We start from the raw sequence: 20,322 nt of genomic DNA, 5'->3' as shown, positions 1-20,322 counted from the left end.
TTTTATATTGATACTAGCAAAATACCTGCGCTTCACAGCGGAGAAGTAGTGTGTTAAAGAAGTTAAAAAAAAAAAAAGGAAAAATTTTTAAAATAATGTAACATGATTGTCAATGTAATTGTCGTAGACATATTTTAGTATTTAGAGTGAATTTGCTGATTGTAAAGATTTTAATTTATGATTGTAAATGCTGTGTATGAGAAATGCACATTTTTAGGATGTAAGGATCTCTTTGTAAACGACGTTTGCAGTTCTGCCCTCGGGCTGTAAAATGACCAAGCTGTCTGCTGAGCTTACTCTTGAGCATGCAACGTACAGTTGGCCATGTGAGAAGCAATCTTGTGTCAAGTCAATGGCGACCTTTTTTAGAGTCTGGCCCTGTGACTTATTTATTGTCATAGTGAAGCAGTCCGTTACTGGAAATTGGAGGTGTTTGAATTGGAATCAGTATGGGTGAGGTTTAGAGGTAGCCTGAAAGAAGAATGAGCACTCCTTCCACCCTTGAAGCATTGGAGTAAAGAAGAAGGGAGCAGTGAGCATGACGAACAGAATAAGGAAAGTAAGGAAGCGAGTGAGGAGGCACACGAGCACGGGATGTCGTTAATGTATATAGGCAGGGAGCCAACCACGTGGCAGGTGCGCAGACAGTGGCTGTGCGGAAAAAGGAAGGGGGACCGGGGCAGCTCTTGTGCATCTCTGCCGTGAAATAAATCCTCTGTTAAAGTAAATAAGGAATGAAACCGTCAAAAAAAGAGGTCAGTTTCAAAAGAACCACGAAAAAGAAGACATCATTTTTGAAACATACTTAACGTTTCTAAGTACAGTGTAAAGGATGAGAATAGGAAATTTGGGCTTCCTACGTATATTGGAAGTCACAGAAATAGTGTGAAGGGGTTTCCCCTATCTATATATTCGGTTTAGGGTGTACACCCATTTCCCCAACTTGGGTGTTGCAATAGGACATGAAACATACCTAACTTTTGTACGTATACTGCAAGGAATGAGCACGCCAAATTTCAGCTAACCACCTATATGGAAAGTGGGAGAATTACTGATGAGTCAGTGAGGACCTTCTCCCATCAATTATAGGTACACTTTGGCTACAACAAAGTAACCAGCTATTTACAGTTTTTTTTTTTTTTTTACATTATATTCTGGTTTATTGTATTGGGACTGTTTAAGACTGTTTACCCAAGGTTTATTGTATTTGGATTGTACCTTTCATAAGATATCTCAGTTTTAACCTTCTCTACACCACTGCCAGGGGATTTGTTTCATTTTGTACGTGTTTTGTCTCTTGACATATCAGAAATATGGGACTTCGCAAAGTGTGGTTTGCCTCATTGACAGAGGCAAAATGGAAGGGTTTGGGGAGAGAAAGAACAATGCTATTTCTTATTTATCCCTTCTTCCCCAATATACAATAGGCTCCATAACCATAACACCTGGCAATAATATGAACTCTATTTCAGAGCTATCAAATGTAATAATGTACTACCTTAACCTAAGACTACAAAATGTCAAACCAAAGTTCAGAAGCAATGTTTCTATGACCAAATAGTGAACTTTGTGAGCTGGAATGTCTAGGGTCTTAATCATGAAGTAAAGAGAAAGAAAGTACAGGTCTAAATGCCAAGATATTATTTTTACAACAGATTCGGTTGCAAAAAGAGTGGATTGGCCAATTTTTTCACTCCATCTATACAAAGAAAACTAAGGGTGTGGGAATCTTAATACACAGAACTATTCCATTTGTAGTGTCAGATGTAATATCTGATTCTGAATGGCGATATGTCATGGTGAAGGGCAATTTATCTAATACTAAACTGGTTTTGATTAATATCTCTGCACCTAACATGGATAACAGGAGTTTCTTCCAAAATGTATTTGCATCTATCTCTAATATGAACACTCACAAAATTATAATGGCCAGAGACTAACTGTGTGTTAAATTCAGACCTGGATAGATCCTCAGCTGCAGCAGAGATAACATCTAATACTGCAAAGATAATTACACAGTTTGCAATGGATCATAACTTATTAGCCATGGATGTTTTTAAATATTAATCTAAGAGCATACTCCTTCTCCCCAATACATCATTATTACTGAAGAATTGATTATTTCCTCATAGGCAATAATTTTTTACCTTCTATCAAATCTTGTAAGTATAATGCTATTGTTATCTCTGACCATGCCCCTCTGATCATGGAGTTTAAATTACTGCATCCAGCACAGTAATCTACTAGTTGGCATTTTAAACCCCCTGTGATTAGCTGATGAGAACTGTACAGATTTCTTTTCCAAGCAAACTGATTATTTTCTTGAGACAAGTGTGTCCTCAGAGGTCTCAGCAGGTATACTCTGAAAGCATTTTTAAGAGGACAAATTATTTCATACTTGGAAACCAAGAATGCGTCTGAGTTAATCAGCAAAATCACCAGAATAGATCTTGTATATGCCAGGTTTCCAAATGAGGCACTTTATAGAAAAGACAGGTTTTGCAATTAGAATTTAACCTCTTGAATATTAAAGAAATGGAACAACTCATCTTTAAACCACAATATCATTATTATGAACACAGAGAGAAGGCCAGTAAGATTTTAGCTCAAAAAATCCACAAGGAGGAAGTCCGCAATGCAATAACAGCAATGCCATCCTAGACAGAGATAAAATCATAAGCCATAAAAATATACCCCACACATTTAGAGAGTACTATAATCCTTATATTTCACCCAGTCTAAAGAAGATACAACACAATCTAATAAGTTCTTTGACTCATTACAGATACCACAGCTAGGTAGTCTTAGTCCTGTGAAAATGGATAAACCTCTGACACTCTCAGAATTACTATATGCTATAAACTCACTTCAAAGTGGAAAAGCACCCGGCCTTGATGGCCACCCAGTGGAAATTCATAACATTTTTTTTTCAAATAAGTTAGCCCTACTATTATTAGCAACATTTACAGAATCTAAAGACAACAAAATTATGTCTCAGACTTTTCAACAATCATTAATTACTGTCTTTCTGTCTTACTACAATGTGCACCATACAGACCAATCTCACTTCTGAATTATGACATCAAAATACTCTGCAAAGTTTTAGTTCTAGTAGCTAGAAGGATTGAGAAAGTGCTTATATCACAAGACTAAACTGGATTTATTAAAGGCAGACACTTAGCTTGTAATTTTCAACGTTTATTTGATATATTCACCCACTAAATCTAAAACTCCAGAAATCGTACTATCTGTGGATGCAGCAAAAGCATATGACATGGTTGAATGGGACTACCTATTCACCACATTGCACAAATTTGGTTTCAGCCCAAACATATGTGTATGGATCAGACTACTTTATACTAGTTCAGAAGTCCCAGTTTGTATTAATATTATTGGCATTAGGCCTAGGGGAACCAGGGCCAGGTACAAGAAGCCACAGTAGCATAAAATAAGCAGGCAGCAGTCATGAGTGTCAGACCATACTTCTATGTTCTACATTATTCTCATTTACCCAAAAATATATAAATGCTTCAGTCTCTCTATAGAACAACATGATGATCAGTTAAACAATGGTGTATGCCAATTTCCTCTGCAGAACAATAGTATAAACACAGTTACTTTGGTTCAACAATGGTATTGTTATCAGCTATCAAGAAGTACCTGATTAGAAACCAATGTCCCCAGAACTCATTAATTTTCAAAGGAAGCAGCCAGTTCTGTATCACCTCATTGTGTGTGGATAAGATACTAATCAAAGCAGTCTGATATTTCAAAGCAGGTGACTCTTTTGCAAGACAGATAAATAGTTATGTCCTGTAGATAGACATCAACAATAACCTGGAATTTTGCCTTTTCTTTAAAACACTGGTTTATAACCCATTACACTAAGCAACACACAGAAATGTCATTTTCTTTAAAACACTGAAATCTAGCCCATTACATTAACAACGTTATTTTGGACTACTTCAACTAAAACGTGATACTTGACAAAGATGTCCCCTATCACCATTGCTTTTTGCAATCACCGTTGAGCCATTAGCTGTTTACTTTTGAAATGAATCAGAGATAAAGCGGATATTCAGAGAAGGACTTGAACAGAAAATGTCACTATATGCAGATGATATAGTACTGTATATATCTGACCCACAAAATTCCATGCCAGCAATCCTAAAAGCAGATTTTCAAAAGATATCTGGACTCAAAAACAATTTGAATAAAAGTGTGCTTTTCCAGTGAATTCTCTAGCACAGGGGTCCCCAACCACCGGTCCACGACCCACTACCGGGCCGCAACCGTCTGACAGCCGGGCCGCGAGAGAACTGCCGGCAACGGAGACTCACTTTGACTTTTCAGAACATTTGGCGGGCGGGGCTTTGCAGCGGCGCAGAGAGAGGAGAGAGACCGAGGTGAGAGAGTATTACAACAAAGTATTGTTACGGTCCCGACAGTTTCCCCATATGACACGAGTCTATAGAAATCGCGTTACTACGAAGTACATTCAGCAGATGCTTTCATTACAACGAAGTGACCTTGAAATGCCTGAATGAATCATCCACAGAGCAGTTAGATCTGTGGTCGCAGCTCAGATGTGCACGTTTGCACAACAATCCCCAAACAGAAACATTGTAAAAAAAATTCTTTCTTCGAACTTTCCTCGTACTGTTTTTTTTTTTTTTTGCTGTTTTTGTTTTCTGTGGTTTTCAGTGATACCTTTTGCTTATTGCTTGTCAACATTTGAAAAACATCCATTGGAATTTAACTCATTGTCACCCTCCTATAGAAACGGCAGACACGAAAAAAACGATAACAGTGTTAATGTTTGTGATGTGCAATCTGTTGGAATGGCAAATGCAAAGCATATGTCTTTGTTATATGCAAAAAAAGAAGAAAAATCTCAGGTTGCAAACGTATGCGAACTGCTTAATAACTTAATAATAATAGAAATGTTATGTAAATTGTGTATAAAACTGCCCCCCCCCCACTATTCCCCCAACCCCTGACCGGTCCGTGGAACAATTTGCATCTAATAAAGTGGTCCTTGCTGTCAAAAAGGTTGGGGACCACTGCTCTAGCACATAATATTGGACTGGACACCTTCCCATTTACCTTAGCCGATCATTTTAAGTATCTATAGGTAATTGTCACAAATAAATAAAAAGCTCTTTTTTAACAAAATTTTGCTGTCTGGATGGAAAAAATTAAACAAGACATAAATAGATTACATCATGCAATATATTAGCTGGGAGAATCAGCATTGTTAAGAGGAACATCCTTCCAGAACTTCTTTTCCTATTTCAAAGTATCCCTATATACATTAATAAATAATTTTTTAAGAAATTAGATTCAGTCATAATCTCATTTATCTACAACGGCCTAAAGCAGAAGGGGGTATGGCAATACCAAACTTTTAATTTTATTACTAAGCAGCAAATAAACAAGTTATAAAGACCTGGAAATCGATACAAATTGATGAATATACATAAGAAATTAAATCTTGCACTACCTTTTTATATTCCCTGCTCTGTGCTTCAGTAAATACAAATTATCGTCAGTACACTAGTATTCTGTCAGAATATGGAACCAATGTAGGAAGCACTTCAAAACACAGAAGCTTTTATCAGTTGCACCTCTACATGACAACCACCTTTTTCCACCCTCTGAAACATATACAGTATTTAATGTTTGGAAAATGTCCGGAATTAAAACACTTATGAACAATTACGCTTCAAATTTAACTTCTCATTGACACACTTATTCAAGCTAGAAACTTTGCTAAACAGAAATTGCACAGTTTTGCTCCTCCTCCCACCTAGTTCTGTTCCAAAAGAAATATTGATCAGTCTTGAAGGCTCAGATAACATCTCTACAATTTAGAAAAACATTTTAAAGTCCCTTCCTTTCAATAATTCCAGGATGCATTGGTCTAGCTCCATGTGCACAGTGAATTCAATCATTCAACTTAAAATACTTTTATTGAACGAATTTATCTTGTTTAAAATTGTGCACCAAATTAACATTTTGGACAAAAAGCCCTGATGTCAAATCATTCCTCAACCATTAACAGCTGTGTTTGGTGTACTCCCAGATGACCTTAATCCTTAAACCGCCACATACTTGGGGACTAATGCACCCCTGGATACCAAATACTTTTTTGCTGCACTTTTTAAGTAAACGTCACAATTCACAAAGAAGATGTGAAGTTTTACTGGAACACATTTTTTTCATGCAAAGAGCAAAACAAGTACTGCAACACTGATCATTTTACACACTACCAATGAACTGTAAACATTTTTTAAAAAACTACTGCAACAATCAATTATTATATGTACAAGGTGCAATTGACACCATTGATGAAATTCAGTAAATCACCGAGCCAACTGTGCTTGAACTGGCTACATGTAAGCACACAGAGGTAAGCGATGATGCTTACAGGCTAGTCTAGTGCAGCGGCTAAATCCAAGAGACAGTGATACTGCAGTTCTGCCGGGGTGGCAGTGGTCATGAGCTGACTGCTCAACGAATATACGGCATTGATTGATCAGCTCCGATGTGCTGGCAAATTGCTCTGTGAAACGACTATAGCCAGTTGCGGCATTCAATGAATATACGTTGCCGAATATACTTGGCTCCGGCATGCTGGCAAATTGCACTGGGAGACAACATTAGCTGGTTGCGGAGTTCAATTAATGTACATCGCTGAATATATATCGCCGAATATACTCGGCCCCTGTGTGCTGGCAAATTGCTCTAAGATACGACTATAGCCGGTTGCAGCATTCAATGAATATACGTTGCCGAATATACTCGGCTCCGGCATGCTGGCAAATTGCACTGGTAAACAACTTTAGCTGGTTGCGGAGTTCAATTAATGTACGTCACTGAATGTATGTCGGCGAATATACTCAGCTCTGGCGTGCTTCCAAATTGCACTGGAAACCAACTTTAGCCTGTTGCGGCGTTCAACGAATATACTTTGCCAAATATACTCGGCTCCAGCGTGCTGGCAAATTGTATTGGGAACTGATTATAGCCAGTTCCGGCGGTTTAAGAGTTAAAGTGAAGAACAACAAACAAACTGTAATTATCTTGCTCAAATGAATGAATCCAACCCCAAGACTTTCATGTCAATGAGTAACTGATTTTCTTTACTATTTGAAATTGGAAAAAAAATCAAATTCTCACTTAGAGAATCTGTTCAAAAGTTTTTTAAAAATATGGCAGGATCTAATCAGTAACATCTTATATATAAAAGTCTACACGTGGAAGTGTGTGCGTCTGTCTGTCTGTCCCAGAAGTGAGAGGTGGAGTCGGGGTATGGGCTCCACCTCTGAGGATACACAAGTGAGGCCAGCACAAGTTGGCAAAATGAAACCTCTGAAAGAAAGTGTCGCTTGCTTAGCTGCTAATACAGAAATGAAGCGAGCACATTGGCAAAATGGTGTCCCTTTTACTTTTCCTCCCGCCACTAATACACAAGTGAGGCGAGCATGTCGGCTAAACGAAACCTCTGAAGAAAGACAAGTCACTTTGCTGCTAATGCACAAGTGATGCGAGCATGTCGGCAAAACGAAACCTCCTAGGAGAGAGATGCCCAGAGTAATTCCTTTCAATTACCTGGCATCTCTACATTTCAATTTTTTTTTCTGATGATTTCAATAATTCCTAGGACCCCGTGCTGTACACAGCTAGTTTTAGAATAAGCTTCTGTTTCGGGGAAAATTATATACTTCCTTTGTTGCTGTTTTAAAAGATTAAGATTCTCTTGGGTTGATGTTGAATTTTGCTACATTAAGTTAGACTTCATTGTATAGGTTGTCATCAACTTCTAATTAAAATCAATAAAAATTATTTGTGTAACATTCATTGTGCATAATGTATAGTAATGACGTAAAAGAGCTTAATACTAAATATTAAAGCAAAACGCAAAAATGCTGAGCAATGCAGCAGTTCTATTCACAATTATATAGACCAGTCCAAACCTTAGAGACAATAAACAATATCAACCTATACTATTAGCTTCTGCCAGTTGGCATCACAATATAGCAGACTTCATAAACAATAGGAAATCTCCAGTAAAGAAAATAAAAACAAACAAATATATATATATGCTGATACCTACAAACATCAAACATCTTTGATGGATGTTCTTGTCATTAATTGGAAGTCTTTACTCATCATGGCTGTTCTGATGTGAGATTTTGCATATAACTTGATAAATATTTTGTATGCCTTTATTTGTAATTTAGACAAAGCAATGTAATTTAGTGAGAAGCATTCATGTTTACAACCCAAGGAATGGATCTCTTTGAATTTTACGACAGGATTTGGGGTGTGTGCTTTAAACCAGTTTGGCAAGTGTTTCTCTGCTAAAGTCTTTCAACCCCCCCCCCCCCCCCCCCCAAGCCCCCAGCCACAAGAAAGCCATAAACACATATGGTCTTGGGGATGGCAGGTATTAAGATGTTCTATTTCCCCATTGGTCTGAAGTATGGCTGTTTGGAATTGGCTTGGATCAGAAGCTTTTAAGTACCATGATGTCCTATTGGGTCTAGGGGTTGGACAGAACATCTATAAATGTACGTGTTTAACCTCACAATCTCTCTCTCTTGCTAACCTGTGATAATGAAGACAACACAATGAAGAGCACAGCTCAGCATCCATTTTGAACAGACATGTGGCTGAAAGCTGAGCACCAATGATGCCTTAACTAGAGACATTTAAGTAACTACAAGTCTGTGTGCTGCCAGAAATACATACAGTATCACCATTTAATCAGGTTGTATGGTTGCCAATATTCAAATGTACTTTGCATATTGTTATTATTTATGAATATTACCAATAATACATTATCTTATGTGTACCTTAACTTCTGCTTGTCTTTTTACTACATCTAATTGCCTGAGGTTATAGATATAGAAGGGAAGGTGGGGATAAGTTATATACAATAATACCTTATAAACAGTAGTAAGTCTGTGAGATTAGGCATTCTGACAAAGGCTACATATTAATAATACAATAGGGGAAAGTAGAACAATATATTACTCTACCAAGACAAAACAATGGCTAAAAAGTAATCTGATTCAAACAAGTTAACATAGCGATGTTCAAAAGCATGGTGACAGTGAATACTAGTTGTCATAAATTTCGATCAAGTACACATCACAGCAGTGAATCGGTAATAATTCAAATGTCTTTATTTTAGTACATGTTTAAAACAACAAAGCAAACCAAAAAGAAAAGCAGATGTGGTATATATGCTTCTAACACTCCAGACATTTGTCTCCTGAAATTTTAAAACACAAATGTGTATACTACTGACTGACCTGTAATATCTCATCCAGGGTATTTTGCTAAGCTCACTCCTTAAATTAAAAAAAACTCTAGGCAACAATTTTTTTTCAAACATTTTGCTTCAAGCTGAACACAAATATAATTTCAGATTGACTGTATCATGTAGGAATTTTGGTCAGTCATTGTTTAACCCACTTAGTCCTGAACAGGGTCACTGGAGCCTATCCCGGCCAATATAGGGTACAAGGCAGGAACAAACCCTGGACAGGGTGCTAGTCCATTGCAAAGCAAGTACACACACACTTGGGCCAATTTAGAAATGCCAATCCATCTAACCTGCATTAATTTGGACTGTGGGAGAAAACTGGAGCACCCAGGGGAAAACCATACAGACACAGGGAGAACATGCAAACTCAACACATAGAGGATACAGGATGCGAACCCTGGTCTCTTACTGTGAGGCAGCCGCGCTACCAGTGTACCACTAGTTCTACTGAGCTAAAATATGTTTTGCTGCTGATTTTCACTTGAACTTAGTGTCTAATACTTCTCGTTTCAGTGACCAACAATAGGTGACCAGCATTTTTTAATTCCACTTGCTCCGATAACACTCTTTCATTTTTGCAATGTCCTAGTGAAACTTTTCACCATGTTCATCACTGACTGCACCAAGATTAACAGGGAAGTAGTCCAAGTGTGAATGCAGGAAGTGAATCTTTAGCAACATGTTGTACTTCGTGGTTCTGTATGCTTTAAGCATATTGTCAACCAGCTGGATGTAGTTTGGTGCTCTGTAGTTTCTAGAAAATTCTCAACAACATCATTGAACACCTTCCATGCAATTTCTTCCGGCCCTAGTAGCAGAGCTTTGAACCGCTTGTCATTGATGAAGTGTCTGATTTGTGGACCAACAAAAATGCCTTCCGTAATGTCAGTATCAGTTATTCGTGGAAACGTCTGTCTCACATATTGAAATCCATCACCTTCCTTGTTTATTGCTTTTGTGAAATTTTTCATAGGTCCAAGTTTTATATGAAGATGATGCAAAAGTATCTCTGTTTGGTCAACAAGTGCTTAATGTGCTACCCATTTTTTTCCCTGGAACCAAATGTTTACAAAGTTACCAAATCTATTTAATTAATCAGACTCTTTACCACAGCTGTCCCATTCATAGTACTTGGTATGTCTGAGCTACATTCTCAGAAGCTAGACAACTGCTTGTTCCAGTACTGCTGCTATACTATATATGTACACTTTTAATATGAGAGGAAATCACAAAAATAAGTGATTTCAATAAAGTGGTATGTGATAGGTCAAAATCCATAATATACAACCAACAGTTTTCAGGAAGAAAAATCTATGTTGTGCAGTATAATCAGAAAAAGACCATAATAAAATGAGATTAACCCCTTAACCGCCCTCTGCCGGATATATCCGGCATCGTAGCTTTATTGCTGACGCCTTACTGCCGGAATTATCCAGCACATTTGCCTGTGGTTATGTGAATGCCTGGCGCGTAGTATAACTGACAGTTTGGCATGGGTATTATTACTACGTTGTATTTCGACAACTCTGCGGTTGTATTGGCCGCTCACGTGATGTGATTCGAAAGTGAAAGCTGTGAATATGGCGAAACGTAAACTGACTTCAAGTGAGGTTTTGCAGGCGATTTTGTACAATAATTCTGATCATGATTGTAGCAGTTCTGAAGAAGATTTTAGCGACAATGATGATCAGCAACGTACGCTGCATGATACTGTGAATGACGACGCATCGGATGATGGCGATGAGTGGGTGTATCCCCAGCATCTCAACTGGACTGCTGCCCGTTATCTGAGCCAGATATGAAAGATCCAAACCGTGACCGCTTGTTCAAGCTACGTCCTTTGATTGACCATTTATTTGAAACATTTCAGCAGGTATTTCAGCAGGTAAATACTGCTTGAATAAATGTAAAGTAAAACAACGAAAATTGTTCAGATTTCTCCTGGCATGGGGAATATTTAGGGAGTTGGCGGTTAAAAGGTTAAACAGTAGCGTCTGTGCATTTATGCTGCGTTCCATTTGAAATGGAAAGTCATAATTTTCAACTGGAACACCCCATTAAGTCATATTTCCAACTTGAAAACTCAAGACTGGTCTGCCAAGTCCGAGTTCATCCGATTTCAGATCATGGCATAAATCCAAAATGGCAATGTATACCACAAACTTTAGTGAAAGCTGTACTGCTATACAATTTGTTAGCACTTTTGTCTATTTTAACATTTAATTAGTCATACAGTACTGTCCAACTTCTATCTGTGGACATTCGCTACGTTTTTTGGATATACAAAATACAGTATGTTGTTGTCCATTTCTATTTATTCCAAAAACAAGGTTTTCCTGGGTGTGTTCATATTTTTTTTCCCAAATATTTTACTAGAACATGGTTAATTCGGGTGTGACATCATTCCTAGCTCTGACATCTGACTCCTGAGATAAATGGAATGCCTCATTAGAGCAGGTGGACCACTGCCCCCATGTTCCAGCAGATGTGCAAAAGTTAAAAAAATAGTAAACTTTATGTCAATAATGTTAACCATTACAGTAAAATATTTTTTGTAGTTTTGCATTGTATGCTCAATGCAATTTGTTGTCTTTCATTTTTGCAGAAGTTGTGTTGTCACTTCCACTACCTGGCCTCCAATCATGGCCACGCTCCCTATAATCCCTGATGGAACTTATCACTGCTGTATGTGACTTTTGTCCCATTTCCCTACCTTGTTATACATTTATAGGTGAGAAATTCTTTTCATCTAAGAATATACAAGCAGACCCAGGGAGAAACTCAGCACAGAACACTGACCTGCTGTGTTTCTATTCCAAGTGTGTGAAGCCATTAGATAGTAGTCCTGTCCACTACATCATCATGCCACCCAATTAATCATTTTATATTAAAATATTAATGAAATGAAGTTGAGTGGCACAATGGTCCAGTGGTTTCAGTTCCTTGTTGGTCACTGCCTTTGTGTTGTCCCTCATGCACTAAACGGGCATTCTGCAGGTACATTTTAAAGATATTCATACTAGGTTAACTGACCCCTCTAAACTGATCCAAATTCAGTGACAGTGTCTGTTTGTGTGTGTTCCTCTAACGGACTTGTGTCGTGTTCAGGGTTAAATCTGTCATGCGCCTGATGCTGATGCAAAAGCCTCTAGTCTTACAAATGACTGGATTCAGAAAATGTATGGACAGGTGGAATGAATGTTGTGTGCGTGATGAATCACTTAAAAGGAAAACTGTTTAAAAAACAAAAGTAAGAAAATACTATATATTGATGAAAGTATATCTGTTCTATCTATTTATTTTTGTGAATCTGTTCTTTCCAACTCAGGCCCATGTTCAGCTGGAGGGTAACAGAGCAGTATCGGGTACATGACAGGACACGTGGCATTAATCTATTGCTGGACAGCAACCATTGCTAAAATAAAGAAGACACTGTAAATTTATAAAGTATTCATGTAAAGTAAAAGCTTCACACAAAGAATACTACTAGAGTAAAATACAAATTGAAATAATTAAAGGTTCTTTGAATAACAAAAGCTTCGCACATCAATATTGTTCATATCACAAGAAGCCTGCTTGCAATAAATATTTATATAATTACTTAGTTAGTTAATTATTACCTTCATTATGTGGTATAGAATTCTTTAAATTCATGCTTCATCTATTAACAAGAAAGAGAAGGATTGATCCAGTAAATTGATGGAATAGAAAAAGCTGAGGAGGCAACAAGAAAAAAAAAAGAAAATCATATAGACAATATTTAAAATGACTGCATATAGCTACATTTATGGAAAATAAGAACAAATTCAATGGCAGTCCTGGGTCATTTGGTGCTACAGGTGAAATCACAGAAGGTGCCTCCCCATGCCTTTCAATGGCTCAAACTGTATTTATGAAATTGGAACTCGGTGCTATTAGAACCAAGTTTATTACAACAAATTATTTCAGAATAAACACAATTACAAAGTGAAATAATGTATTCCCCCTGTTAGACAGAAATTTAAATATTGAGTGCTAAATGAAATAAGTAACAATCCAATACTGAAATGGTACAGACATTGCACATACATTACATAGTACAAAAACAAATAAATATTAACACATTGTAATCAGTGTTAGGCTTGCATGTGCAAAAGGAAATATGCGATCCACGTCTTGAATTACAATTAAATTAGTTATATGCCTACAGACATCAAAATGAAAACTCAGGATTCATTCTGCTGCATCAATGTCCAATAATTTTATATCTTAGCCTTTATGCAGCAGCCTGGTGACAATGTTTTGTATGCAATAAGATATGTACCATTAAATAATGTAAACTACCTGTTGATCTTATCTTCATTTGGCAGCTAACTAATCCAAAAGAGTAACATTAACATGTGACACGTTGTGTATGTTACCTTAACATTTAGCTGTCTTCTCCTCCTTTTTCTTTCATTTTTAGAAAAGTGGCAGATTTCTTTGAGCTCTTCATGATTAAACATTATGATGTTCATTGCTAAATAAACTTTTACAGCTCTTATAATGGACACACTACCAAGGCTATTTTATCAAGTGATTGCCAATCTCCCTACTACTCAAAGGTTATGGCTGGCTATAGACTAAACCAAGCCAACATGCTACAAATGTAATTTCATTGTTTATTTTATTAAATTAGGTTATTAATTTATTTGTAAATCAGGAGAACATTTCAGGCTTTGTACTGTATATTGTTAGCTGGGGTAGAATTCCATATTCTTATGTGTGTTTAAAGAATACAGGGGAAGCATTCATGCACAATGCTAGATCTCATTTCACTGTACGGTGAGAGACTATGAGAATAAACTTCTTGGACTCCGTTCTAGTCAGCAGAAAGCAGTAGTAGTGGGAGGTGCAGTGAAGACCAGTGTGAAAGCCTGTTTGGATGCAATCACTGCTAGTAACTGCACCTGGGAAATGTGTTATAAATGACAATGACCATGTTGTCAGCAAAGATTTCTGTTGGCAGATGTCACTGTGCAGAGGCAAAAAACAGCAGGGGCAAGTACGTGCCACTCAGGTTTTTGGATTAACTAAAAAATAAATAAAAAGGATGTAAACTATTGTTGGCATGGAAGGGGTTAATTATTATCAGGACCATCTTATTTTATTTGTGATTTTAGATCTTGCTTTTTGTTTTTTATTTTTTGCTAGCTCCAAATATAGGATGATTTTCCTCATCTCCATGTGTTTGGTTTTTCTTCCTTGACCTTTTCACCTACCAATTTTCCATGTGTTCACTAAAGTATTCACATTGCTACCCACATTATTTCCACCTTTAAATTTTCTCTTTCCTTTTTTTCTAGATGGGCCTAGCACACTCATGTGTTTATAGCTTAGGTGTATATTGCTGAGAGGAAACACCAGATGTAAGTGGTCAGGATGACCTTTCACTTCTCTTGATCTGTTAACATACTCTCACTCATGAAAACATGTCTCCGCATCCTTTTCAGTTTTTCTGAATCCCGTCACTCCTTTGGTGCGAACAAACTTTTAATATTCTTTTATGAGATGTTGATCTAGAGCAGTCTGTGCTTTTGAGTTATACAGTAGCCCCCTTCTAAACATACAGTACATTCGTATTCTTCACTCTGCTCTGTAAAGGTGACATTTTAATGCAACCAAATGCTCTTCAGATCTGTTACTTCCCTGTTTGCCCAAACTATTGCACACATTTCACTCTTTTCTATTTTCCAAATGAGAAATTTTAATGCAAGTCTTTCCAGTTTTAGGAGAGTAGTATAGCACTTGTTTACTTTTATGGGCATTTCAGGAGGATTATCAGACATATTCATAGCAGTCTGTTACACTGATAACATATATAGACAACCAGTGCTCACGGGAAACACAAAACTAAATGTCACAAATAAGGCTATTAAAAAGTAGAATACCAATCCTAATTTTTTATACGAATTTAATATTTATACAGTTGCTTTCAAAAATCTTTTCCCATTCACTGATATTCTAATAACATATACATATTGAATTTTCTTGCTCTAATATGCAGATCTCTTTAATTTCTTTTGAAAGAGAGCCAAGCTAGACAGTTACTCTGAGACTTATTTAATCCATATCCGGTTCAACACTTCAGGTGGAGTGGTGGCTTTGAGGCTAGGGATTTGTGCCGGCAATCAGAAAGTTGCTGGTTCAAATCCTGTAAACGCCAGATGTGACTCTACTGCATTGGGCCCTAGAGCAAGGCCCTTAACCTGCAATTGCTTCATCCTGGGTATGATGTTAACCTACATCCTACCCGAAAAGCAGGTCCTCCAGCTTGCTTGGGGACCTTGAGGGTTGGGACTAGGATTGGCACCACAGCCTCCGTATAAAAACCTCACACTGTTCCAGTGTGGTGCTGAGGTGTCACCTGTTGCACAGGTGCACTCAGGTCCCAATCTGAGTGGTTCATCATGTGGTGTGGTGTGGTGGGTGCTGTATCAGCACATTCTCCCAACCTCCTATTCAATGCACTTTCAAAAAAATTTTGATGTAATATTTGTTTTATTCAAAATATCACCCTAGTGACTTATTCCTAAAAACCACATCTGCAAACTTTACAGATCATGACTACATCATTGACACAACTTCTGCTCCAACAAGATTACTGAACATTCCTCATGGTAGGACTCGACTGTGCCATCAACCTTTGCCAACTGCTTTAACTCATTCAAAATTGTCAAGCCTGATTTGCCTCTGGATTGGCAGACCAGGGTGGTGGTCCCCCTCTTTAAGAAGGGGGATCGGAGGGTGTGTTCCAACTACAGAGGGATCACACTCTTCAGCCTCCCTGGAAAAGTCTATTCAGGGTTCCTGGAGAGGAGGGTCCATCGGATAGTCGAGCCTCGGATTCAGGAGGAACAGTGTGGTTTTCGTCCTGGTCGCGGAACAGTGGACCAGCTCTATACCCTTAGCAGGGTCCTGGAGGGTGCATGGGAGTTTGCCCAACCAGTCTACATGTGTTTTGTGGACTTGGAAAAGGCATTCGACCGTGTCCCTCGGGGAATCCTGTGGGGGGTACTCCTAGAGTATGGGGTATATATATATATATTTATATATATATATATATATATATATATATATATATATATATATATATATATATATATATATATATATATATATATATATGTAAGCTTATAAGTACTGCCTTACTTCTCTTTAAGAAAGGAAGATGTAATAATACTTGATTTAAACGATCGCATGTCTTGGTGGGTTTGCGTAGCTTATTGTCAATATCTTTACACCTGTTTTTAAGACTTATTGACTGAAACGGGCTTTCACGAAAAAAGTTAGGGCTTTGCTACAGGATACACCCTCCACAAGTTAAGTAAGTAAAAATAAAAGTGTATATTTCTGTTTTATTTAAACCTTTTAAGTTTGTAAGCATAGCCCCATTTGGCTGTTTTAGTTTTTTTTTTCTTTCTTCAGTAATATTTAATCTCCTTAAAGAAAAACAACATATGCATTTTACTTTTTTTGTATCTCTTTAGTAATATTTTAGTGTAAAAGGATAACCAGTATTTAAACCTTTTATGTTACTTTATAGATTTATTTTACACAAAATTAATAAGAAAGCTACATATTTTGGCAGCTGCTGCTTTAATTTTCAATGAAATGAAAAAAGCTCTCCAAGAGAAAACGTCAATGAAGAAGAAACAGTTTGCACTAAAAAGGAGAAACCCTCATTTATAAAGGTTTGCTACAGATGACTTAACTGAAAATAAATTAATAGTTCCTATGTGTATAATACATATTTATCTATTTTACTTATGCCTTTATTCCAGCAACTTGCAACATCTGAGGTACAATTTGTTACATTACTTTTGTTTTTTGCAGCACAGGCAGGTGAAGTGACTTCCTCAGGGTCACACAGTGGTGTCAGTACCAGGATTTGAACTGACAAGCTCCAGGTTTGCTGAAATATTACTGAAGAAAGAAAAAAAATTAAAACGGGCAAATAGGGCTATGCATACAGATGTCCAGCCATCCATTATCCAACCCGCTATATCCTAAATACAGGAGCCAATAAGTAGATATGTATATATACAGTATATATATCTATACTAATAAAAGGCAAAGCCCTCACTGACTGACTGACTGACTGACTGACTGACTCACTCACTCACTCATCACTAATTCTCCAACTTCCCGTGTAGGTAGAAGTCTCAAATTTGGCAGGCTCATTCCTTACAGCTTACTTACAAAAGTTAGGCAGGTTTTATTTCGAAATTCTACGCGTAATGGTCATAACTGGAACCTGTTTGACTGACTCACTCATCGCTAATTCTCCAACTTCCCGTGTAGGTAGAAGTCTCAAATTTGGCAGGCTCATTCCTTACAGCTTACTTACAAAAGTTAGGCAGGTTTTATTTCGAAATTCTATGTGTAATGGTCATAACTGGAACCTGTTTTTTGTCCATATACTCTAATTGAGGAGGCGGAGTCACGTATCGCATCATCACGTATTACGCCTCCTACGTAATCACGTGAACTGAAAACGAGGAAGAGATTTACAGCACAAGTCAAACGCGGGAACGAAAGTAAATGACGTTAATTGTTGACTGTCTTTTAATACTGTGTACTTGTTGAGTGTCTTTTAATACTGTGTAAGCATACATATTAACACGTGCAATTAAACGTGTGCATTTACGGGGTGATTTCTCAGGCTTAAAAGCTCGCCTTTTATTAAAAAGGTAAATGCAAACTCTTTTCATTCTGAAGGGCACAAACCACGTTAGATTTCAGCCGTTAAACGCGCAAAAATGTCAGTACACCAGATAAATATGCGCAACATATTATCAGTTGTATTGTATGCTTACAATACATATAGAAATGTGTTAATCGTTAACTAATATTATGGGATGGTGTTTTTCAACTTGCGCCTTGATTTAAACGATTGCATGTCTTGGTGGGTTTGCGTAGCTTATTGTCAATATCTTTACACCTCTTTTTAAGACTTAATTTAAAAAGGTTTTCTTTTCTTCTTAATTAAAATTTAAAAGCAATACTTCACCGCTGCGAAGCCCCTCTAGCGCTGACGTCCGACGTTCGATTACCGTAAGCGAGTGCAGTGAGTGTGTACGCCTGATGAGCCAAGAATAAGGGGGAAACAGGTGTCGCGTACTCTTTGCATTATTTGACAGTAAACTATTTTCAACCATTCTATGATTTGCTTCTCACAACTGAAGGCACCGTGGCTGATGTTACCTGACTTGCTGGCCAATCATAAGTGTTACCTGGTAGGTAACCACCCACTCACTTCACTCCAAAACGGGAATCGAACCTCGGACGTCAGCGCTAGAGGCGAAGCCCCTAAAATTGCGCCACGGCGTGTGGTTCGTTTATTTCAGAGCATGTAGATCGGGGTAATTACATTCACGGCATTCGTAGTCTGATTCACAATCTGATTGTATGGGTGGTTACCTACCAGGTAACGCTTATGGTTAGCCAGCAAGTCAGCTCAAAGTGATCACTCGAGTGAACGCAGCTTCACAAAAAAACAGATCCTTAACAAACTGTTATTGGTATATTTTCCCTCAATTTTAAAAGGTTTTCTTTTCTTCTTAATAAAAATTTAAAAGCAGTACTTCGCCGGTGCGAAGCGCGGGGATTTGAGCGACTGACGCATACAGACATATTCATGAGTGCAGGTACTTCGGAAAGAAAGCACCGTGTAAACCTAAACTTTAAATTAAGTTCATAGACCTACAAAAGGTTGCCATTGATTTGAGGCAAGATTGCTTTTCTCATGTACAACTATACGTTGCATTCTTAACAGTAAGCTTGCACAGCTTGGTCATATTACAACCTGAGTGCTGAACTGACAACGTCGTATACAAACAGAACTATAACAATCGTAATAAACGAACAAAAAAAAAAGCGAAGAACCCTTGGATTTAATAAAAAGGCTCTTTCCTTGGCGAAGCAAGGAAAAAGGAAGACCTTATATGGCGTTCGTTTATAAAACAGCGGAAAAGCTGTGTTAAGACTGCTTCACAAAAAAACAGATCCTTAACAAATTTCTATTGGGATATTTTCTTCTTCATAAAAATTTAAAAGCAGTACTTCGCGGGGATTTAGATATATATATATATAGAGAGAGAGATATAGATATATATATATATATATATATATATATATATATATATATATATATATATAGATATAGATATATATAGATATACATATATAGATATAGATATATATTCATATATATATATATATATATATATATATATATATATATGTATGTATGTCTATATATATATATATATATGTAAGCTTATAAGTACTGCCTTACTTCTCTTTAAGAAAGGAAGATGTAATGATACTTGATTTAAACGATTCTATGTCTTGGTGTGTTTGTGTAGCTTATTGTCAATATCTTTACACCTGTTTTTAAGACTTATTGACTGAAACGGGCTTTCACGAAAAAAGTTAGGGCTTTGCTACAGGATACACCCTCCATAAGTTAAGCAAGTAAAAATAAAAGTGTATATTTCTGTTTTATTTAAACCTTTTAAGTTTGTATGCATAGCCCCATTTGGCTGTTTTAGTTTTTTTTTTTCTTTCTTCAGTAATATTTAATCTCCTTAAAGAAAAAGAACATATGCATTTTACTTTTTTTGTATCTCTTTAGTAATATTTTAGTGTAAAAGGATAACCAGTATTTAAACCTTTTATGTTACTTTATAAAGTTATTTTACACAATGTTGAAAAATTAATAAGAAAGCTACATAATTTGGCAGCTGCTGCTTTAATTTTCAATGAAATGAAAAAAGCTCTCCAAGAGAAAACGTCAATGAAGAAGAAACAGTTTGCAAATATATATATATATGTGTATATATATATATATATATATATTATATATATATGTGTATATATATATTATATATATATGTGTATATATATATATTATATATATGTATATATATTATATACTAGCAAAATACCCGCGCTTCGCAGCG

General features: G+C 36.8%; 1 protein-coding gene across 2 annotated transcripts in view; it reads right to left on the bottom strand.

Moving 5' to 3' along the window:
- The window catches only part of LOC114650647 (uncharacterized), an 81,961-nt gene that overhangs the window by 42,933 nt on the left and 18,706 nt on the right, over window positions 1–20,322 (bottom strand). For both annotated transcript variants that reach the window (XM_028800421.2, XM_051933781.1), the window contains exon 2: window positions 12,958–13,051. In XM_028800421.2, coding sequence (XP_028656254.2) covers window positions 12,958–12,991 — 34 coding nt within the window. In that variant the 5' untranslated portion in view covers window positions 12,992–13,051. The remainder of the gene's footprint in view (window positions 1–12,957; window positions 13,052–20,322) is intronic.

Source organism: Erpetoichthys calabaricus, chromosome 1 (genome assembly GCF_900747795.2).
Source record: "Erpetoichthys calabaricus chromosome 1, fErpCal1.3, whole genome shotgun sequence".
NCBI classification, from domain to species: Eukaryota; Metazoa; Chordata; class Cladistia; order Polypteriformes; family Polypteridae; genus Erpetoichthys; species Erpetoichthys calabaricus.
This window is presented reverse-complemented; position numbering and strand designations above follow the sequence as displayed.